The 22,520-nt window shown below is 41.5% G+C and overlaps 3 protein-coding genes across 6 annotated transcripts in view; 2 read left to right on the forward strand and 1 right to left on the reverse strand.

The window, feature by feature from the left end:
• The window catches only part of LOC102289650 (NEDD4-like E3 ubiquitin-protein ligase WWP1), a 30,197-nt gene extending 25,292 nt beyond the window's left edge, over positions 1-4,905 (forward strand). For both annotated transcript variants that reach the window (XM_005918406.2, XM_005918404.2), the window contains exons 22-25: positions 5-109; positions 363-459; positions 557-629; positions 1,394-4,905. In XM_005918406.2, coding sequence (XP_005918468.1) covers positions 5-109; positions 363-459; positions 557-629; positions 1,394-1,493 — 375 coding nt within the window. In that variant the 3' untranslated portion in view covers positions 1,494-4,905. The remainder of the gene's footprint in view (positions 1-4; positions 110-362; positions 460-556; positions 630-1,393) is intronic.
• A 4,096-nt stretch (positions 4,906-9,001) lies between these two features.
• rmdn1 (regulator of microtubule dynamics 1) lies at positions 9,002-12,341 on the reverse strand. Its single transcript, XM_005918409.3, has 10 exons — positions 12,109-12,341; positions 11,523-11,628; positions 11,334-11,418; positions 10,978-11,137; positions 10,790-10,879; positions 10,640-10,695; positions 9,718-9,805; positions 9,605-9,635; positions 9,353-9,486; positions 9,002-9,235 (listed from the first exon to the last, which is right to left on the reverse strand). The coding sequence occupies exons 1-10, from the start codon at positions 12,241-12,243 to the stop codon at positions 9,194-9,196; spliced, it is 927 nt and encodes a 308-aa protein (XP_005918471.1). The 5' UTR covers positions 12,244-12,341; the 3' UTR covers positions 9,002-9,193.
• A 1,825-nt stretch (positions 12,342-14,166) lies between these two features.
• On the forward strand, positions 14,167-22,298 carry LOC102290369 (copine-3). 3 transcript variants are annotated; one of them, XM_042219245.1, is made up of 16 exons: positions 14,167-14,279; positions 15,822-15,991; positions 16,127-16,306; positions 16,398-16,472; positions 17,132-17,203; positions 17,287-17,364; positions 17,448-17,537; positions 18,124-18,222; positions 18,307-18,390; positions 18,511-18,570; positions 18,755-18,888; positions 19,203-19,257; positions 20,793-20,844; positions 20,944-21,077; positions 21,796-22,029; positions 22,146-22,298. In XM_042219245.1, exons 2-16 carry the CDS (start codon positions 15,833-15,835, stop codon positions 22,263-22,265), a joined length of 1,626 nt encoding a protein of 541 aa, XP_042075179.1. In that variant the 5' UTR covers positions 14,167-14,279; positions 15,822-15,832; the 3' UTR covers positions 22,266-22,298. The 3 variants fall into 3 exon arrangements, with proteins under 3 accessions (XP_042075179.1, XP_005918469.1, XP_005918470.1); XM_005918407.3 differs by lacking the exon at positions 14,167-14,279 and adding an exon at positions 14,299-14,445; XM_005918408.3 differs by lacking the exon at positions 14,167-14,279 and adding an exon at positions 14,311-14,474.
• Positions 22,299-22,520: the final 222 nt, after the last annotated feature.

The following is a 22,520-nucleotide window of genomic DNA, read 5'->3' on the forward strand; positions in this document are numbered from 1 at the left end:
CCAGGTGATGCTGTGTGGCATGCAGGAAGTAGACTTGCAGGACTGGCAGAGAAACACTGTGTATCGTCACTACACCAGGAACAGCAAACAGATCATCTGGTTCTGGCAGGTACAGAAATGCACAGCCTCACAGTTTGTTCTGTTTGCTCAGTTTGTGCTTTCTTTCCCTCCAAGTAGCAGTAAAACAAGCTCTTAGTGCAGGATTTGATAAAATAATTGAACTTCAAGAAATAGCGTTTGTTTTTTTTCTTAACGTGTCTCATATTGCCGTAAATTCCCCGTATAACCTACGTGGATGAAGGTCCTTGACGAGTCGTAGAAAGTCAGTGATGAATGTTCTGGCGTCATTTCCTTCCCTGCAGCTGGTAAAAGAGGTCGACAATGAGGTGCGACTACGGCTCATGCAGTTTGTCACTGGAACCTGCAGGCTTCCTCTGGGCGGCTTTGCTGAGCTCATGGGTCAGTGAGAGACGAGCATGCTTACTAAACATACTATTTATATTTCCTTAATGCTTTCATTTTTTTTTCTTAAGCCTCTTTCTCCTTTGCATTGCAGGAAGTAACGGACCGCAGAAGTTCTGCATTGAGAAGGTGGGGAAAGACACATGGCTTCCTCGCAGCCACACGTGGTGAGTGCTTGACCTTTGACCTCTCTACTTGACCACTATGTCTTGTAATGTTGTGCACAGAATTTTACATCAGTATACTTTAGTACAGTTTTAGTGGAGTCCCACAGCCTGTCTGACTGCAGGATAAATGATATCAAGGACCACCAGAGTAGCAACCTGGCCAGCAAACCAGCTAGTAGCAGAAAACACAAGAAGGCTTGTTAGGAATATTCAAAATAACAGCAGAATTATTTACAAATTAAACAAATCCCCAAGTATCTCTGAGTAGCCTGCCTAAGTATCCTCTCCAGTGACAGGCCGGTGAAAAGGTTTTACATCTTGAATTGGATAGAAGAGGCCTGAGAGAGTCCCATTCAGTTTTCTAGACTGAAAAGACATTTTACCTGTCTTCCATTATGTTAACCAGTCGGTGGTGTCAAATGATGAAGCTGTGAGAGCAGCTGTATTAGAAGTATAGTCATAACCATGTTTTTGTGCTGATGTTAAAGCTAGAGGAGGTTTGGAGCTCGATTAATGAGTCAGCAGTGACTTGGCGACCCTGCTCTGTGACTGCATGCTTGCTTCTTGCAATGGTGACATAACGCTAGAGGACCACACTGGAACTCAGTGAGGTCTTTAGAACGACCCACTCTCTCTTTCACTCAGGATCGACTGACTTTTATACTCTTGGGTAGTGGGACTGATTTTTTTCCAACCTATTTCAGATCTGATAAACACAGTTTAAAAATGTCTTTGTTTGTTTGTCTCCGTTCTTGTCTTTTCAGTTTCAACCGTCTGGACTTGCCTCCTTACAAGAGTTACGAACAGCTGAAAGAGAAGCTGCTCTTTGCCATCGAGGAAACAGAAGGATTTGGCCAAGAATAGAGGGAGGAGTCCTCTTCTAGTTCCCTTCCTCTCCCATCGCTGTTTATTCAGCCAAGAAAAACAAACTTAAAAAAATTGCACAAGATAACCACCACTGTATATAAGCTATTTTGTCATTTCAAACCAAATCCTAATTTGCTGCATAATTGTTGCTGCAGCCCTCTTCCCCCAGTCCCTATATATCTAAATATATATCTATATAATACACCTTCATGAAATATGCAAGCGTTACAGCATTTTGCTCTTTGTTCAAAAACAGAAATCACTGATAGTTTTGGGTTTTTGGGTTTTTTACACTTCCTCCACCACTGCTGACTGGCTTTTAAAAAGACATTTAAATTGTTTTTGAGCGGATTTTATAAAGTGCAGTCTCCTTTTAAAGCTCTAGTTCTATAGGGCTTTTAAAAGGCTAGAGTAGAAGTATCGGGGTCTGGTGCCTGAAATTGTTGCTCCTGTCGGACTCATAGTAATTTTGCAATTTTGGTGCACTTGCATGCTGCCTCTAAAGATGAGAAGACTGCTATGCCCACCCTCCACCGCACACATAGTTTTTAGCATGGATCTCTCCGTTTCTAAATAAGCTCATTGCTACCATTAAAAAAAAAAAAAAAAAAAAAATGTAGCACTGCAATTGGACTGATTGGAAGCACAGAAACACCCAGTGTTGTTTTGTTCTAGTGTTTTTGCTTTTTTCCCCTCAATGAAATTCTGGGCACCGGCCCAGAGACAGAACATGTTTGGGGAAACAAAAGAGTGATTTTTTTTTATTTTCCAAACGCACACATGTGAGTGTGACGATAGAGGGAACTTCATGGATTAAAGTTTCAAGCTAGAGATCCCACATGAGATGTTGCAGATTGCCTATGCTGCAGTCTGCTTGCACACTGTGAAGCTACAAGAGCAAAGCTGGTTACTCTAACCTAAATAATGAGCTACAGACAGGTGACAAACTAAAGGAGAATAAAGTGTCTTTAAAGATATTGGGCCACCAGTTCTTAGAGTTTTTCCGCAAGACGCTTGCTATTCCAGGTCCTCTGTGTTGGCCAAAATCTCCACATTTCCACCCTCAGCCCCTCCCGTTGTCATTCCTCTCCAGCCAGATTTGTTTTTGTAACTGAACATTTTTAGCCCTCAGCTGTAAAAGGCTGATAAGTCAAGGTCACTGAAATTCAAACTCGAGAGGTCAGGTTTTCTGAAAACGTGTGAAAGATGTCGTCTAGGATCGTCTACAATCCTCAGATGAGTTCAGATCTCAGTGACCTTGATGAGGTATTGTTGTCACCCCACCAGGTGGGAAAAGTCACACCCAACTTTGTGAACACGAGAGTGAGGTGACCTAGGATTTTCAAATTTATACCCTAAGTGTATCTACTATAAACCTCGGACAAGTTCAAATCTTGGTGACTTTGACCTCACGTTCGAGGTTCTTTAATGTGTCATGTTTCATTCGTCATAAAAGAATCTGACACATAGACATGAAGCCACTCAGGTCTTAGTGTTAATAGCAATTAAAATAGGTAATCCATCTGATTTAAATGTAATAATATAACAGTAAAAATATACAGTCAGAGGGGAAGTCAGAGCCAGAGGCCTAAGATTTCAAATTGATACTTAATGGTATTAATTTGATTTCGAATCTCAGTGACTTCTACCTCAAAGTCAACATCAGAGGTCAAGTTTTCTGAAAATCTTATGAATGAAATAACCCAAGAAGGAAGTCACCTGGGATTTTCAAATTAACACCATAAGTGCAGCTGCTAGCACAGCTGGCTGTCAGTGTTTTAAATCAATTACAAACTGAGACAGTCATGTCAGCAAATTGTCAGATCCTAACAGAACCAGACGCACTCGCTGTAGAGGGAAAGGGTTCAAGGCCTGTCTTTTGTCTTGGTGTAAAGCACACATGTGCCCCCTACAGACCATCGTAGGTGCAGTCACCTCTGTAATGAGGGCTCTACTATGATTTCCTCTCAGACTGTTGTTGGCGCTGTCTGTTTACATCCTGCATTGACATTCTCAGTCACCCACCCATACATCACACTGATGCCATTTTTCTTGCCAGCTTCATACAAGCACAGATTCACTTAAAAAGAGCGCGTTTGCTTAGCTGGCTTTCTTCTGCCTCTTTGATTGAATTATCTCAAACTGGCGTGTGCTATAAAGCCGTAATGTTTCAGAGGACGGCGGGTATTATCGTTGTTCTTGAGTGACAGGCATCACACCTAACCAACATAATGCACAACAAATAAATAAATCAGATTTGTCCATGTCGTGTCACAGTGAGGTTGAAAAAACAGTTGCACCCCAAGAAGGCAACTACATTTCATCTACACAAAATGACGACCTGACCCAAGCATTGGGGTCTTAACCACATGATACAATCTCATTTATTTACCTCCGTATTTAGACTGATGTCCTTAAATTAAAAATAATCTTTTGTGGCAACTCCTCAGCATCTTAGGCCCTAATGCAGCATCAGCCTGATGACACACTGCTTTGTCGTGTGTTTTTATCTTTACACCCCCAATTTCCCCTGGTCCTTTTTGTTTCTTTAACTGCCTCGCTGTTATGTTGAAACTCCACTGTTTGTAAATGACAACTCTGGTGCTTACTCTCAGTCAGTGGTCTAAATGCAGGAAAAAAGAAAGAAAATAACTCAGCCAGTGGCAGGCCGTTCTCCTCATCTTTGGTGTGTGGGGTTTGTTTATTTTGTTTTATTTAAAGACCACTGCAAACAGCAGCAAGCTGATTTAGACTTTGATTCCTCTGAGGAGCTCGTGATTTAGTAAAACGAACGGTGGTGTATATAACTTGTTCGGCTCTCTGAGATGAAGCGCTGAAACGAGGGACAACAACATGAAGAGATGCATTGCTCTGTAGCAAAAGGAGCCGACTTTTAAGAGACGTTAAAACTGCATAACTGTGCTTCCTTTTGAACAGAAACCTCTAATCAAAGAAAATCAACTGTATGTGAATATTCATTGTAAAAAAGAGACAGTAAATGAAGTACTTAAATATTATAATGACTTACACAGAGCCGCCGCGCCATTGATGGAAATCTGTGATGCCTTTGTTCTTATCAGAAGTAGATGGACGTTTCAGATCGCCTTCATCGCAGCCAGTAACTCGCCGAAGTATCACGTGAATATCGGAAACAAAGTAGAGTTGAGTAACGATGCTGTATATCAACTTAATGCAGCGGGGAAGTTGCTGCGGTTTAGGCGATCTGAAATGCATCCAAACTTGTAACATATCGCGTGTAGATACACACTGTAAACACAAACTACACTGTACAGAATGCCCCTTTACTGGAGAAGATGTGTATAGAAGTTTCATTTTTAATCTGCTTTCACCCATTTTCAATAGAGAGAGAATGATTTATGAGATACAAATAAATAAGTGAATAAACCCCCGCATTGATTCATGTTTTCATTCTTTTTTTGTGTGTGTCCTGTGACTTTGGGGCATTATATACAGAGGAGAAAAATAAAACAAGGTTTGGAAATGACACTGATGTGACTTAAAGAATCTGTTGGGATTATTTCTACATGACAAAAATTTAATTTTGGTCTTTAAGGGATTTGGTCCAACAGTAATTTGACAAACTAACATATCTCAAGATGAGTCCACAACTCATGGACATCACCGAATGCTGCGTTTCCTCCACTGAGATGCTCTGCCAGGCCTTCACTGCAGTCATCTTCAGTTGCTGCGTGCTGCTTGTTGCTTGAGATCAGGTGATTGACTTGGATGTTAAAAAATAACCCATTTCTTTGCTTTGAGAAACTGAGTTGCTTTTACAGTTTGTTTTGGGTCATTATCCATTTGAAATGTGAAGCACCAGCTGCTCAGTTTTGCAGAAATTGGCTGAATCTAAGCAGAGAGTACAGCCCTGTGCGCTTCACAATCCTCCCTGCTGCTTCTACCAGCAGCCTCATCATCAGTAAACGTAGTGTAAAGCACTTTGGGGTCCTTAGGGACTAAGTAAAGCGCTATACAAGTACAGACCATTTACAATCATCAGTAAACACACTAACAGCACAGTTACACTGGAAACCATACATGCCAATAACATTCAGTCTTCATGTTTGACAGGAGACATGATATGCATTCTTTTCGTTTGGATGTAGACTGGCAGAGTGTCTAATCTGGCAATCAGTGGTTTGCACCTTATTGTAAACCCACTGTATTCACATTTATGAAGCCATTTTTTGATCGTAGACATTGACAATAATACACCTTAACAATTCTTGACTTGTATGGATGTTTTGAGGGAAATTTCCTTAACCATGAAAGAATTCTGGGATCATCCACCTTTACTTTTGTGGTGTTTCAGGAAGTTTGGTGTTGCTGAGCTTGCTGTCTCTCTTTGACAGGTCTGTTTTGTTTTTTAAGCCTATCGATGGCCTCCTTCACTCCATGCATTGACACCTCTTTGGACCGCTGAGAGTTCCAGTGAAGAGCTGAACGTCTGGAACAAACTCCAGCCAACTTATTCGTTTACTTTGTCGTGGAATAATGAAATGGCCTCACGTGGCCAAGTAACTGCAAAATTGCCAAATTACTTTTGAGCCTCTGAAAATATGGGACTATGTATAAAAAAAATTGTAGTAATTCCAATAATAAACAGTTAAAGCCAAACTTCAGTCACTTCTTGAGTGATTTAAAATCCTTGATGGTCTAAAGAGGCAAAATTACAATAAATGTGTCATTGTCCAAAATTGTATGGACCTAACTTTAATTTTGGATTGTAATGTTTTTCAGATTGGCAGTCCTAACCTTAATGTTACAGCAGGTTTGGTCAGCTTGTTTCAAACAGGAACAATCGCATCTACAATGCATCAAGCGAACTATGTTAACCTATTACAGTCTTGACTGGCTTTCTATGAGTGCTTTCATAATTAAAACAGGGAAGCATAAATAGAGAAGTAGATATGGTCAAGGAAACCCAGGATTTCTGTATTAGTTATGGGTGTAGAGATCAAGGTATCAATAGTATTAATACCAACGCGGATAATGGTATTGGATCAATTCTAACATGACAGGATTGATACTTTGTTTCTATCCTCTGAGTTCAGTATGTAACCCACTGAAGACCTCAAGCAGTACGGGTCGGCAGTAATACATCCAGCACCATCATTTTAAACACGGGGGCCCCGCAGGGATGTGTGCTGAGCCCCCTCCTCTTCACTCTGCTGACCCATGACTGCACTCCATCATACAGCTCCAACCTCTTCATCAAGTTTGCGGACGACACAACGGTGGTGGGTCTCATTAGCAACAGGGATGAGACCGACTACAGAAGTGAGGTGAGACGCCTGGCCACGTGGTGTGCTGACAACAATCTCTCTCTGAATGTGGAGAAGACGAAGGAGATTGTTGTGGACTTCAGGAGAATGCACACCCAACATGCTCCTCTGACCATTGACGGAGCGTCTGTGGAGAGAGTGAGCAGCACCAAGTTCTTGGGTGTGCACATCACAGAGGATCTCTCCTGGACGTACAACACCACAGCACTGGCCAAGAAATCACAGCAGCGTCTCTTCTTTCTCCGCAAACTAAGAAGAGCAGGAGCACCAGCCCCCATCATGTACACTTTCTACAGAGGCACCATCGAGAGCATCCTGTCGAGCTGCATCACTGTGTGGTTTGGAGCCTGCAATGCGTCCTGTCATAGAACCCTCCAACGCATAGTGAGAGCTGCAGAGAGGATCATTGGTGTCTCTCTCCCCTCCCTCCAGGACATTTACAGCACCCGTCTCACTAAAAAAGCCCTTTGCATAGCGGCTGATCCCACGCACCCAATGCAAAGCTTCTTCAAGCTGCTGCCGTCGGGGAGGAGACTGCGGAGTCTCCAGGCCAGGACCAGCAGACTGAAGGACAGCTTCATCCATCAGGCTGTCAGGAAGCTTAACTCCCTCCCGATTCTGCCCCCTCTCCCCTCTCTCCTCCATGGTCTCACTGAACTCTGTCACACACACACACACACACACTCTGACTCACTCACTGGCCTGCACCAGTTACCAGTCACTTTGTGGAGCATTGGACTGCCATTACCTCATAAGACTTTGTTGTTACACTATCTCTTACCGTACATCACTAAATCTCCATTTGCACTATTTGCCTATTTGCACTACTCTGCCTGGTTTACACCCAATGTCATTTACCCATTATATTGTATATTGTATAGCTTTCTTGTTATATGTAAAATTGTATTGTATTTATTTATTTAAATTTTTACTTTTTAATTATTTTACCTGCATTTTTTAATCACTCTTATATTTAAATGTTCATTTGCTTTTTTATCTAGGGATTGAGAGTAACGTAGTTTCTATTCTCTGTATGTCCTGTACATGTGGCAGAATTGACAATAAAGTTGACTTGACTTGACTTGACTTGACTGAATTGTGTTCATTTGTTTTATGGAAATAAAAAACATACATTTAAACAACAGACGCTGACCCAAAGTGCTTTAAAGTTGGGCACAGTTACATTCCAGGTTTTAAAGTAACTTTTGCTTTTTATGTATTTTGAAAAAAGCGTTTTTTATTGTATTAACTCATTCTCATGGAAGAGTAAGAATAACAGTTATTTAGTTGTCATTACGAATTTACAAGTTGATGATGATTCCTCTCATAAATCATGAGACATGGAGCTATACCACCTTTGTAAGTTGAAAGCATGGTTATCAGTATTGGCATCGGATTTATTGGTATCAGATCAATACCAAAATTTGAATTATGGCACACCCATAATCAGTATGCAGTTACCTCAAGGCGCTATATATTGTGATTTAAAGACCCTACAGTAATACACAGGGGAAAAAAAACCCTAAATAAATGTAAAAAAAAAATACTATTAGAAAACTTTAAATCTGCCTTTTTTTTAGGATTCACCTCAGTGGCATTCATAATACTCGTTTTTTGTTTTGATGGGAATGAATTCATGAATCCAAAAAGAAGTACTGTTCTGAAGAATGTGTGCGAGCGTGACTCGATTAGTAAGCACTCACGGTGCCAACACTTGAATAGCTCAGCTCACCCTGTGCTGGTAAACATGGATGTCACAAAGATGTCTCTCTTGGTTCTGCAAAAACACAACTTGAACTCTCCATGGAAATCCTCTGTGGAAAGTAAAGATTCACGCAGAGTTCATTTGTTTTTAATCTGGAAAGAAGCAAATGGAAACACCTTGCTGATGCCAGAGGTCAGAGATGAATGGGCAAAAATGCATTGAGCTAATAGGAAGGCAACAGGAACTCAAGTAACCATTCATTACGTCCAAGATATGCGGAAGAGCATCTCTGAATGCACAACTTGTCAAACCTAGAAGCAGATGACTACACGGGGTGCCACTCCTGTCAGCTAAGAACGGGAAACTGAAGCTACGGTCCAACTGGACAAAGGAAAATTGGAAAATTGTTGTCAGGCCTGGGGAAGTCTCGCTTTCTGCTGCAATATTCAGATGGTGAATTTAGAACTCTGAAGTTCGGATAAAATGAGATGAAATACACGACGCAACATACAAAACTACTAACGACAGGACATTGTTTTATTATTTCTTGAAGGCATGTGCGATTTCTGTGTGCGAAGCCGGCAACTGTTCGGTTTTTATAGTTAATAATGAAGTAGAAAATCTTTAGGAAACAGTCTTGTTAGCAGCTGTTAAGGGTCCAGAGGGGCGTCATGTTTCACCGAGCTTCATCCCAGCTTCTTCAGGAGATCCACAGCTTCCTTGTGGACCTGCAGAGGAAGAGGAGCATGCACTGATTAAGTTAAACAGTCCCACTGATATACAGTTAAACTGAAATATACAAAAACAGAGTAAATCACAAGTCTGGAGTCAGGGTGTGTGTGTACCTCTTTGTCTTCCAGCGTGTGAGCAGGATATTCCTTTGTTTTGGTCAGCCACAGCAGTGCTTTCTCCTTGTCTTTCATGGCTAAATAAGTCTTCCCGAGCATCAGCAGGTTCTTGCTGTAGAAGTTTGGATCGACTGGGAAAAACAAGAGACAAATGTTTGTCGGCTGACTGCTTTTTTTTTTTTTTTTTAAATCACAGACATGTTTGTCTGTGATTATTTTTAAAGAACCGTGTTGGTGACAGTACTCTACCTTCCTCAGCTTTTAGGAAAAATGCCAAAGCCTGAAAGACACAGAAAAACAAAACTCACTCTGCAGCTAGTAAGAAAGCAAAGGATGTCAGATTCAGACTGGGCGGTGCTCACCTCCTCGTATGTAGACTCGGGTGGTGATGAGAATATTACAGCTGCCACCTTGCGCTGATACCACGGCAGCTCAGCAAAAGCGAAGCACCTGAGAGACAAAGGACAGCATATGTTAGGTGCCATCCATGTGGATGTTACTTGTTGCACACATATACACCCTTTCATGCAAACGGCACTCCCTCATGGCTGTGGCCTCTTTCAGCAGGATACTGCACCCTGCCTCAAAGCAAAAATGGTTCAGGGATGATTCGAGGAGCACAACAATGAGTTTGAGGTCCAAAGCTTGGCCTCTAAATTCCCCAGATCTCAATTCAATCAAGTAATTGCAGGATGTGATGGACAAACAAGTCCAATCCACCTCACAATTTAGAGAACTTTAAGGATTGGTTGCTAACATCTTGGTGCAGATGCTCCAGCACACCTTCAGGCGTCTAGTGAAGTCCATGCCTCGACGAATCAGGACTGTTTTGAAAGAAAAAGGGGACCAATGCAATATTAGGAGGGTGGTCATAATGTTATGCCTGATCGGTGTATATATTCTGGGATTTGCACATAGAAAGTTGCTTCAAGGGCTTTTTAGTCATTTATCTTATTAATCATGTTGGTTGAAATCCAGACACTGATCCAGCTTTACCAAATGAACGTATGGTAAAGATTTTAATCTTAAAGTTTCATCCAACACATTTAGTCGACATCTATTTCGTTTTACATTCCTTGGGCCGCAGAGAGTCACAACTGCATTGTTTATTTTTTTCTAAATTTACTCCAATTCCAGCTGCACTCCCATGGAAGTTGTGGAAGAAACACTCCTGTAGGTGTGAGAGTTCAACCACACAGAGCTATTTTGAGAGAGGGGAGCCCTCCTTTCACTCACAGTGTTAAAAAGCAAAAAACCACCCACGAAAACAAAAAGCAGTCTCACCAGTAACCCAAAATGTGTATGGAGGTGGCGTCTTTAGGGTTGAGCTCGATGGCTCTCTAAGAGGAAAGAAAAAAAAAAAAATCAGTGTTCAGATGTTAAATATGATGCTGTGATTTTGGTCACATGACTTCCATCTTAAGGTCCTCTCACCTCTAGATGATCCCTGATGATGTACGAATTTCCAATTTTAACCTTGACACCCTCATAATCCCCGACGTCGCTGAGACACACGCCGTACCACTGTGTGACGAGCGGACGAAAAAGAAAAGAAACCTGTCAAAACTCGTAATCAACATCCTGTGAGTGTCGAGTTGGCCTCGGAGAAACCACAATCGCACCTTGTGAGCTGCAGAGCACAGGTCATCTTTCTCCAAGGCCTTTTTGGCGTACTCAAAGGCCTCAAACGTGAGCTGCTTCTTCCGCCCGGCCTCGATGTTGGGTAGGAGGGACAGGTCCCGAGAAGCCCGGGCCAATCTCCACAGGAACTCTGCATCGTTGCTACAAACACACAAAGAGAGTCATTATTGTCCAACTAAATTCAGACTGAATGAAAACAAAAACCATAACTTTACACCCTGTGGATGGTAAAACACTTTGCTTTGGTGGCATGTGGTTGTTGTACTACAAAAACACACACAAAGACAAAAAACCCAAAGATCAAATAGAATAAATAAACCCTCTGAACTCTCCTTACCTGTCTTTGTACTGCACCAGCAGCTGGTAGAGTTTCTCCGTCTCTGCACAGCTGTACAGGTAGTCAGCCTGCTCCAAAACCTCCCCTAGACAGACACAAAACCCACCAGTTCAGCCATAAAGCCCAGCTGACATTCACTAGATCAAACCTAATAAAAAGCACATGTTCGTATCTGAGTTTGCCATCTACCTCTATCTAAAGCGCAGACCACAGCTGAACTCTGCACCTTGCGATAAGCTGCATAGCCGAGGCACGACAGCGCAGGGAGCCCCAACAGGAATGCAGCCCGTCCACTCTGTGCACAAGTGAAGAAGTGACACAAAAACACACTTGTGAATGCAAGCGCTAGGCAAGAACAGACTGTCTCCCATTCAAAGTCATTCTTGGCGTCTGCGCTGACCCCGAGTAACCTGAACCCAGAGCTGGACTGTGAAGCCATGGGGTCAATGCATTCTTCAGTCCACACGGGAACGTTACAGGAAGTTCTAGGTGAAACTAACGCTGAGATCCAGTTTAATTATACAGCCAGCTGACAAGCATAGCAGCATCATTCCTATACAGTACTGGTAGTTCTCTTCCTGCATGGATAAGCAGCTCTGACAGCATTTACAAACCCGTTGCCCCTTCACCTATATATCAAATATGAAGCTCTGAGGAAGTGGCACCACTGACCTTCCTGAGCGCAAATCACGGAGCTCGCATAAAGATAAAGAAAGCAGTGTGATAATGAATGAAGCAGGGTTATTTTGGATGAGAAAGAAGCATCGTTATTTACAGTCAGAGCGGTGGAAGTCCTTCGTAGAGCAGTCCAGTAGTTTCGGTTTGTCCCTCTGCTTTTTACGCAGTTTGCGCCAGACCCAAACTCCACTAAAGCCCTGCTCACACACCGTGTTATAATCCTCCCAGCCATCCTATCACAGGTCCACACTATCAGTGATCACTCATCACACTGACACAAACTTACAACCTCTCGGTGAGAGTCCCCGGAGCGGGGGGATGGTGCGTTCAAGAGCACAAATTAAACACGTTGCAAAATAAATAAATGAATGACTAAATCGTGGATTTTTAGAGCAGATAAAAGTCAGTTTTGTAAATACTTTGAAGCCGGAACAAAATATCCTTACTTTAAAATAAAAATGTATTCTACCCAATGCAAATGTGCCTATTTTTCTCTTTATATGTTCAAACATTTACAGTGGGAAAAAAAACAAACATGAAATACTCTTTTATTCATGCTTCACCAGGATAAATTTGTTATTAACGTCATATTTATTACAACATGCTTGTATAAAAGCATGTATAAATTATTTGCTGTATGTATTAAATCCCAAACCTTTAATTATCTTGTCTCTGAAAATCGATTGAGTGGTGTTTTGTCAGCAGAAAAGTTATAGTTTAATAAACAACAGAATTAAATAAATATTCAAGGATATCCTTCCAGTTAGTAGTGAGTGTTGTAAGGGATTACTATTGCAAAAACGGTAATTAGATTACCGTTACTTTCAGGAACGCTGCGTTACTGCATTACTAAAACCGTGAGTTTTTTTGCAAGAACATCTCATGACAGTGACGTAAGCGAGTGCCACGTTGGTGACAACAGCTGTGTGCAGATCAACAATGGATAATATACCAAGTACGGGAGAGAGTATGAGCGTGCAGCGTTTAAAGCGTGGAAGTACTGACCTTATTTTGAGTTTGATTCCATAAAAAGTGACAAAAACATTAGCGTCCGTTGTGCGTGGGAAGAAAACTTCTTTTTACAGCGAAGAAAAACCCCTAAACTTCCGAGCAAGCACCAAGTGCGCTACGACGTAATGGGAAACTCACAGAGAAACTCGTGGATTCTTCCACTGACCGCTGCAGCACACCTGCACCAGGGTAAACCTCCGCCTACCCTGCTCCTGCTTTACAGGTGAAAATAGAGCAAAAGGACCGCTAGTCTTTGATGTTATTTATTTTCTGCTGTGTTTTACTTGCATCTATTTGAAAGAGTGAGTGTAAACACAAAACATATATTATGTTTTGTGCTGGAATGTGCAGAAAATAGGTTTAAATATTAAACAAATTTCTTCCAGTCAGAGAATGTTGCATATAATTAAATTTTTGCTTGATGCATAAAGTTAAAAGATTAAAACTAATAAAACAAGTTTTAAAAAGAGACTTTTCCATTTGATTACATTTTGTATGATGGATTATGTAGAAAAAGTAGAATTGAGCTGAAAGATCTATCGCTTTATCACCTATTCAGGTTGTAAATCATGTTTTTAAAAAGTAACTAAGTAATTAATTACTTTTGAAAATAAGTAATCAATAAAGTGACGGGATTACTTTTTTGGGGAAGTAATCAGTAATTAGTTTCTGATTACTTTTTTCAAGTAACTTGACCAACACTGGTGTTCAAAAGTTTAAGAAGCTAGCCTTTTACCTTAGCATTACTAGGTATTATAGAAAACGCAAAAATACAAGCTCTCGTGACCAAAAACGGAAAAGCTCTTCTGTGAATATTATTAGACAAAACAATGCAGTCTTTGGATTGAGAACAGCTCAAAATTAGACAAATCAGGTGTCTGTTTATTGGCCAACACTGGTTTGAAAACAACACAGCAGCTCTTCTATAAGCTAAATGAATATCTACTCACAGTCCGTCCAGAGAAAAGTCTCCCAGAGCTTTTAACTAGATGGTACCTGGTCGCATCACCAACAGCAGCTTAAATTGGCGTTCAGCACAGCTGCAAAACACTTTTCTTGAATGCACCCCGGACAACGCTGTACCGCTTTGTTATCGACTCGGCGAGAAACAGAGAAACAACAGAAACACAAGAACGTTCCGGCATAATATGAAGCGCCTATCGTACAGTAATGTTACAACAGCGTGTTTGTTAATATAATGTTGTCCAGGTGAAGCAGACACACCAAACAGGCATTTACACAAAACTTCAACTTCAGGTAAAAGTAGTTGTAAAATTAGTGGAAGTTGTGAAGCGAGCAGAACACTGGGCAGGGCAGAGTGTGGGCTCCACCCAGTGCGACGACACAGCTGTTGCCGTCAGATTAACGTTACGCGTTCAGAGCAGAGGCAGAAAAAAGTGTATATTTGTCAACAACTACACAGGTAAATGATCCAGTAAGCATTATGAAAAGGTAACGTAGTGTGAAAGGGAGAAGTGGTGTGGTTGTTAGAGCTCCACCTAACTGTCACTGCCTGCATGTGTTAGCTCGAGTAACGGTAACTTACATTATTCGGTGGTGGTACTACAAAGCTAGAAATCTAGGGGAAAGTCATCACAGCAAAATTAAATATATGTCTGTGTGTGTGTGTGTGTGTGTGTGTGTGAGAGAGAGAGAGAGAGAGATCCAGATTTTTAAACACGAACAGTTTATTTATTTACTTATTTTCAACTATGACATAAAGTCTGTCAGTAAAGATTGATTGATTGATTGATTGATTGATTGATTGATTGATTGATTGATTGATTGACGGTTTTCTAACATTTCGCTCGAAGCTCTGAAATTACAGTCACGTGATCAGTTACAACTCACCCATACTTTCACTTCTGTCTCTTTGTGTGTGCAGTTTTGTGTGTAAATCAAGGGTTTGTGTAGCCTAAGCTCCGGCTTCCAGATGCTGTGCCAAAAAGTGATCGCCTGCCAAAAACTGATTTGTTTCTGTGTTGTTTTTTATGTCTAATATCTTTACGAATGTTGGTAAATAGACTTCGGTGAACAGGGTTTACAAAGGGGTAAAATAGAATTAAAAAAAAAAAAATTACCAGTTTTTCAAGTATCTTTATAAGTCTCTGTTATTGTACTTACATTATAACCAATCCGGTTCTTTTTTTCCACTCAAAATCTGTTTACATAACTATTGTTATATTTGTTGCAATTTCTGCTTCCTCTTGGCCAGATTACTCTTAAAAGAAGACATTTTTGATGTCAACAAGATTTTTTTTAACTGGATAAATAAAGGTCACTAGCATTATTATTTTTGTTTTTATGTTCTGTTTTGTTGTTGCCCTCTAATGTTTAAAGAAAAACAATAAAAAGAAAGTATAAAAAAAGTCACTGCTAAAAACTGTTTGCGGCTTCTACCTTGTGACAAGAATGTTGTTTGTGGCTCAAGATGACTTGATATCATTCATGAGGGTACATTTGACATATCTATCACATATTATAGACCAACAAGTTATTTATAGCAGTTTAAATTGGCAGACGATCATTTTTTGGCACACTGCCTCTAGGACTGTACTTGTTCTTAAATTGCTGTGGACATACCACCAGGTGGCGTAGTATTCAGCGATTTATGTGTGAACTTAGTGGCCTGGTTGTGGTGGCATTTGACCATCTGAGCCTGCCTTACTTTGGACAACCACCACTACCACCCGACTAAAGTCATGACTGAAGATTGAGTAATATGTAGTAACAAGTCAAGAGAGCATTTTGAGAAGATGGAAGTGCTCTGAAGACATTTCTGTGGTTTATCTTTTTCAGGAACAGCTGCAATGGCCTCAGGTGGGGCCCCACTGCCCACAGCCACCCAATGTGCCACTAAGGTGGAGCTGAGCATCTCCTGTGAAAACCTAATGGACATGGACGTCTTCTCCAAGTCTGACCCTCTGTGTGCTTTGTACATCAACACATCAGACTCTCAGTGGTATGAGGTATGTAATTGGTAGTGGTACGAGATTTTTGCATATAAGAGTTAAGACTGCAAATCTATGGCTGGCATTAAATAATATGTTCTAACCTAAGTCATGTGACTTACGTTACACATCTTTTTTTACTTTGTGAATTAGTTTGGCCGCACGGAGATGATCCTGAACTGCCTGAATCCGAAGTTTGCTAAGAGGTTTGTGATCGATTACTATTTCGAGACGGTGCAGAGGCTGAAGTTCTGCGTGTATGATATCGACAACGATACCTACGACCTGAGTGACGATGATTTCCTTGGAGAGCTTGAATGCACCCTCGGGCAGGTAAGTTTCCCCTTTATCAGGTTGCTCTTTAAACATTGGTCGTTCACCCACTGCTTTAGCGCTCCTTGTTGTTTCCATCATTTGTGTCCAGGTCGTTTCTAATAAGCAGATGACGCGGCCGTTGTTGCTGAAGAACAGGAGGCCGGCAGGCCGTGGGACCATCACAGTGAGCTGACTCTTTTGTCTGTGTGAACTTAGTTTCTCCAGTTTGTCCTTCTGTATGCATCTATGTGTGTAAAAATAAGAATATGCTTAGCTTGTAGGGTTGATTTTGCTCATATTTTACTAGAATTAGTCATTTTAGCAAGCTACAAAGAAAAGCTGTGGAACCCTTGTAGTGATTGATTGGCTTCCTGTAGTTTAATATAAGTGTCAGGGCTCATGGCTGGGTTTGGAAGTGTAAAACTGCAGTTTACTTGTGCCAATTTCTAACCAAGTGATGGATATGACTGTTACTGTCCTGCTTGGTCTACTGTTTTGTGATAAATGAAACCATAGTGTACAAAATGAACACCATGCTGTAATAATTAAGAAGTAAAACTATCATTTTAGACCATAAACCTACTGGGAAAATATTACTAAGGTAATTCATGAAGGGAGAAATTGTTTGATTTTCTCATAGATTTCTGCACAATCAGACTTCTTTTTAAAACTAGAGAAGCTGCCCCCTGCTGGCCATCAGAAAGAATGCAATTGCACTTTTAAATTGGCTTCATTTTTTTTTGTATATAGCTGAGGTTATGTTAATCTTTTACATAAAAGAAAACCACTGTGAACCTCAGTATAAAACTGCACAAATCTTTATGTTTTTCTCCTTTTTGATAGATCTGTGCTGAAGAAATCACAGACACCAGGGTAGCAAACTTTGAAGTGTCTGCCCGCAGGCTGGACAAAAAGGTAATGAAAGTTGCTTCAGGGTTTTTTAATAAAGTCCATTAAATGTAAGTTCTGTGAATGACTAACTGGGAATGGTTTGTCAGTATCTGTGGTGGTCCGACCCTTTCCTGGAATTCTACAAGCAGACAGAAACTGGATGGCAGCTGGCTCACAGGACAGAGGTACACACATTTACCATCAGGTCCTTCATCGGCGTGCACTAAATTCCCGTGGACTCGTTACTCACGGTAACCTGTTTATGCAGGTTGTGTACAACAACCTGAATCCAATATGGAGGCCGTTCCGCATCTCATTGCGAACTCTTTGTGGAGGAGATGTGGAGAAGCCTATTAAGGTAATTCTATTCAGTGAACTTGCACAATAAAATGCACCCAATTAACAAAACCTGTAAGCACTTCTTAAGTAACACTCCAATGGGTGAAACAGTGGATTTCATCCCCCTCTCTCACTTTTTAAAATTTTCGAATTGGCTTTATTGACCACACTGCTGACTAACAACTAATCTTGTAATTGCAATTCTCTTATTATCTTACAAATCTCCCAAACATATAAAACAAAGGGAGTGCTTGTGACCCAGTTGGATAAGCGCTACATGCATGTATGCACGATTCATGACATCACCAGGTGAGGCTTTCTTCCTCTTTGTTTACTCACTTGACTTACTGCATTAGCTTTTGCATTTATACTGATAACTGTTTGCACTCTTTCCATATGTCAGGTGTTCAGAATATGATGACACTTCGTCACTGACTGTAAATAGTGAATGATTAGTGGGGGTTTTGGCAGCAGTCTAAAAAAAGACAACTTCATCATCAACCATGGTTTACTCTTTCTCTCCTCCTGTATGATCTGAACTGTTCATGCAGTAGTTTTTACGTGGTCCCCCGTTAGAGAAAACTCTTCCTGTTTTGCGTCCTCAGGTTGACTGTTACGACCATCACAGCAGCGGCTCCCATGATCTCATTGGGAGCTTTAAAACCACACTAGCAGAGATGCAAACGGGGACGCACATCTCCCCGGTGAGGCCCTTTATCTTTTGTGTGTGTGTCTCGTGTGTGTTATAGTGTTTATGTCACACTGACATTAACATGGTCTCGTTTCAGGCTGAATTCGAATGTATTAACCCCAAAAAGTCAATGAAGAAAAGCTATAAAAACTCCGGGGTCGTTTGCATCCGGCAGTGCCAGGTAAGGAATTAAAACTGTTACTCTGCCTCGATTTTACAACATATGTCCCACCAGGTTTGTTTTGGATCTCTGTACATTGTGCATTGCTGCACGTTGTTAGCGTACTCTTTACTTTTACAGATAGTGAGGGAATACACCTTCCTGGATTATATCATGGGTGGATGCCAAATCAACTTCACTGTGAGTGTGGAAATATTTTTATTGTTAAAGTAAATAAATTGTTTGGTAAGATTTGTAACATTTCTAAATTGACTGTCACATTGCACGGCACTCTGAAACTCGCAGAATACATATGAAGTATGTCAGACGTTTACCTGGTGACTGAAAAGCTCTCTGTATGTTGACCCGTATCCTCTCGGTCCAGATCGCCATTGACTTCACGGGCTCTAACGGGGATCCGGGGTCTCCTCAGTCCCTCCACTACATCAGCCCAGAGGGCTACAATGAGTACCTGGCAGCCATCTGGTCAGTGGGCAATGTCATCCAGGACTACGACAGGTGAACCCAAGCATCCTACATCATCCCACCATCTAAAGTAATGATATCAGAGGAAGAAACAGATACTAAAAAAACAACATGTTAAGCCAGAGTTGAGCAGAATGAAAGAGTCTTATCACCAACTTACACCAACCCCTCCCCCCCAGAAATTATTAACCTTTTTGCTACTTACAGTGTTAATATTAAAAATCTTTAGCGGCAGCATCCTTGATAATCACCTACTAACATTTTCCCTGGAACTAGTTTCTGTTCAAACTTGGGGCCCACTGATCTACCGCTCGATGAGCTCATGAGTTTGTTCTGTCTCTGTGTAGTAAGAAGATGTTTCCTGTGTTTGGTTTTGGAGCCCAGCTCCCTCCATCCTGGCAGGTATGAAATATTCATTAAAGAAACAGCATCATTGAGCCATATGTGTGACACAAAGTTGTTATTTCGATATCACTGAGTTATTAAGGTGCTTTATTGTGTTCATCCTCTCTCTCTTGGCTGGAATTGTGGGTATTGAAAAGCACTGGAAATTTGCAGAGTCTCAAAGGACCAGTGCTGCGGCATTTCCACTCGTTACTTGGATGTGACTGCTGAATTCAGAGCGCTCTCACATGATGGTGTGGTTTTGGGGCTGTTGAGTGTCCCGGTGTGTATGAAAGGCAGTTTGCTCTGACTGGTAATGCTCAATGAACAGTAGGGTGGTGGAGCGTAGCTCAGCTGCTGAGGCACGGCAGTAGAAGGCGTGATGCTGTGAGCCTGATGAACAATTGAATGATCCCTCATTAGGGAGCTGATGCAGCAGTTTGTAACATCAGCTTCTTTATTATTGTTCTTTTTTCTCTGTGTCCTGACGTGTCTGGAAACGTTTGCAATCAGAATTATGATCTTTATGCTGGGTTGGGGCTCTTGTTCACATGTTTCATTATGAGTGTTATTTCAGTTATTACATTATATGTAAAATGGGCAGCACGGTGGCAAGCTAAGAGGCAGAAGGGGAAAAACAACCTTTTTTTTGTCGACCTCTGCATCTGTAAGACAACACAACTACAGTGCCTGAACAAAAATACAAAGATGCACAGATTTGCAAATCAGCAGAGTATGTGGAGAGTATGTGAGCAAGAGAGTGAGTGTCCTTGTCACAAAATGTACGTGACAATGAGGGTGGGAGGCTGGGATAACGCCCCCCATCCGCAGCCCCCAAGAGTACCAAAGACTTGAGGCCACACATCACTGCAGCATCTGCAGCAGGAGAACAAGCGAAGCTCCAGATAGGCCGCTCACGGCTATAGAGCGAGAGTCCCACCAAGAGCTTTTCATATTCAAAGTTGTGCTTTAGGAAGATATCTGCTTGGGTTAACTTTGCATTAGCTTCAGATCATTCGGGGAACCCGTCTGCTAGTTTGCTAGCACCGGCTAGGTTAAATGGCCAATTATTCAGGGCTTCCATTATAATCAAAGCCAGTCAAATATGCATGCAGCTCACAATATGTGTTTATTTCACCTGACATTTATGATCTCTTCCAATCTTACTGATCACTCAAAGCGCTTTAGACTGGAAGTTCCCATTTTTTACCACATTGCCTGACATCCATGACCAATTTCGATTCACTGACTAACCTAATATGCATGTCGTTGGACTGTGGGAGGCAGTTGGAGTACCCAGAGAAAACCCACCCAGGTACAGGGACAGCGTGCACCCAGAAAGGCTCCAGCTAGGACTCAAACTAGGAACCATCTTGCTGTGAGGCATCAATTTCAACTGCGACATATGTATATGTATATTCTTATACAAACACACTGTGCTTGCTTCTTATCGTTCATGTACCCCCCCCTCGCCCCCGTGTTGTGTCATGTACATGTCAAACACAGGTCTCTTGAACAGTCGTCTAAAGCTTTTGTTGATTTTACTCCTACAGGTGTCCCATGAGTTTCCTGTCAATTTCAATCCAGCAAATCCCTTCTGTTCAGGCAGGTTTAAACTTCTCACAAAGCTATGTTTGGTTCTTGAAAGTTGCCCATGGATGCTGTAATGGTGAACCACTGTACCTGTGGATGTGTGTGCCGCAGGCATAGAGGGCGTGGTGGATGCCTACAGACACTGTCTGCCTCAGCTGAAGCTCTGGGGTCCCACCAACTTTTCCCCGATCATCAACCATGTGGCCCGCTTCGCCAGACAAGCTCTCCAGCAGCACGTGGCCTCAGTAAGGAAGCAGGAAGTGTTTAGACACTCACTGCTTACAAACACTTCAGTCACCCTTCTGCTGTTTTGCTCCCATGACATTGTTGTGCGAGCTTCTGTTTTCTCATCTGCATAATATGCTAAACTGTATGTGTTTCCCCAACTGTGTCCAAATCTTTATTTTACAACAATTAGCTACTTTACACAACTTGGCTTTTTCTGTGATATACACCTGATGAACACCTGCTTTGTCTAACTTTCTGGGCTTTCTTCTCAAATTTTAGCATCCAACATTTTTATGGCTCATTATGACAGATTTATGCCAGCCTAACAGTAAAAACAATTAATCCGCTTGACATTTTTATGACTTTAAGAGCAGTTTTACCTGCAAATTAAGATATAATTTGTATCACTTGGGGATTTCTACAACTTTGGACAGTTTGAACTTTTAGAGTGACTAACCATATGTCACAGCTTTTCTCAATAGGCCATAAAACTGTCAAAGTTAAATTAAATCCCAAAATAACCACCGTGCATCAACAGGTGCTCATACAAAAAAGTGCAGACTTACGATATAAATGTAGATAATACTTGACCAAAGTATATGAGCCACAAATAATTTGAGTATATGGGTCAAATGCTTAACATTGGTATTTAGTGTATACAAGTATATGTGTTTCAGAATATATATGTGCCATCTAATCCCCAACTCTGTAATCTACTTTTCTGTCATCGTGCAGAATTACTTTGTGCTGCTTATCATCACGGATGGAGTGATCACAGATATGGACCATACACGTGCCGCTATCGTGGAGGCCTCTCGTCTGCCCATGTCTATCATCATAGTGGGTGTTGGCGGGGCAGACTTCAGCGCCATGGAGTTTCTGGACAGCGATGACAAACTGCTGCAGGCGCCCAGCGGGGTCGTCGCCTCCAGAGACATCGTGCAGTTTGTGCCCTTCAGAAATTTCCAGGTAGGCAGCAGCTCCGAGGCTTTAGACAGCCAGCCTTCCTCTGCTCAGCACACACGCGCAAACCTGAGTGCTGCTGAACAAGCCGACTTCTCATTCTTGTGAATTTATGTTTGCAGAGAAACAGCGTGGCCCTGGCGCAGAGCGTGCTGGCAGAGCTTCCCGATCAAGTCGCATCCTTCTTCAATGCCTACAAGCTGAAACCACCTAATCTTTTTAATGTTCCTGAGCCGTCCTAGTAAAACAGGTTAAATGTACTCGAGTATCTCCAATGCACTTCCTGTCTGTCTCTCTTTCTACATTTTGAGATTTACAGATTAATGATTGCTTCACACCGGAACACTGGAAAGCAGCAAATCAACTCTGAGGTGAAATCTACAATGGTAAACTGGAACAACTCAGAAAGCAGTTAATGCTATTTAAAATCACATGCCATCCGAAAAAATACATTAACCAATAAATAAATAATAATAACAATTTAATATTTGTATACA

The sequence above is a fragment of the Haplochromis burtoni genome, unplaced genomic scaffold (genome assembly GCF_018398535.1).
Source record: "Haplochromis burtoni strain Fernald_Lab_line unplaced genomic scaffold, NCSU_Asbu1 Contig_30, whole genome shotgun sequence".
NCBI lineage: Eukaryota > Metazoa > Chordata > Actinopteri > Cichliformes > Cichlidae > Haplochromis > Haplochromis burtoni.

Excerpts from the sequence above, each read along its gene's own strand:
- rmdn1 (XM_005918409.3), bottom strand. The coding sequence starts at position 12,243 with ATGGCTGGGAGGATTATAACACGGTGTGTGAGCAGGGCTTTAGTGGAG. Across the intron at positions 11,419-11,522 it reads GGTCTGCGCTTTAGATAGAG|GGGAGGTTTTGGAGCAGGCT; the intron begins GTAGATGGCAAA and ends GTGTCTGTCTAG. Across the intron at positions 10,880-10,977 it reads TGTGCTCTGCAGCTCACAAG|TGGTACGGCGTGTGTCTCAG; the intron begins GTGCGATTGTGG and ends CTCGTCACACAG.
- LOC102290369 (XM_042219245.1), top strand. The coding sequence starts at position 15,833 with ATGGCCTCAGGTGGGGCCCCACTGCCCACAGCCACCCAATGTGCCACT. Across the intron at positions 15,992-16,126 it reads CAGACTCTCAGTGGTATGAG|TTTGGCCGCACGGAGATGAT; the intron begins GTATGTAATTGG and ends TTTGTGAATTAG. Across the intron at positions 17,365-17,447 it reads AGCTGGCTCACAGGACAGAG|GTTGTGTACAACAACCTGAA; the intron begins GTACACACATTT and ends CTGTTTATGCAG.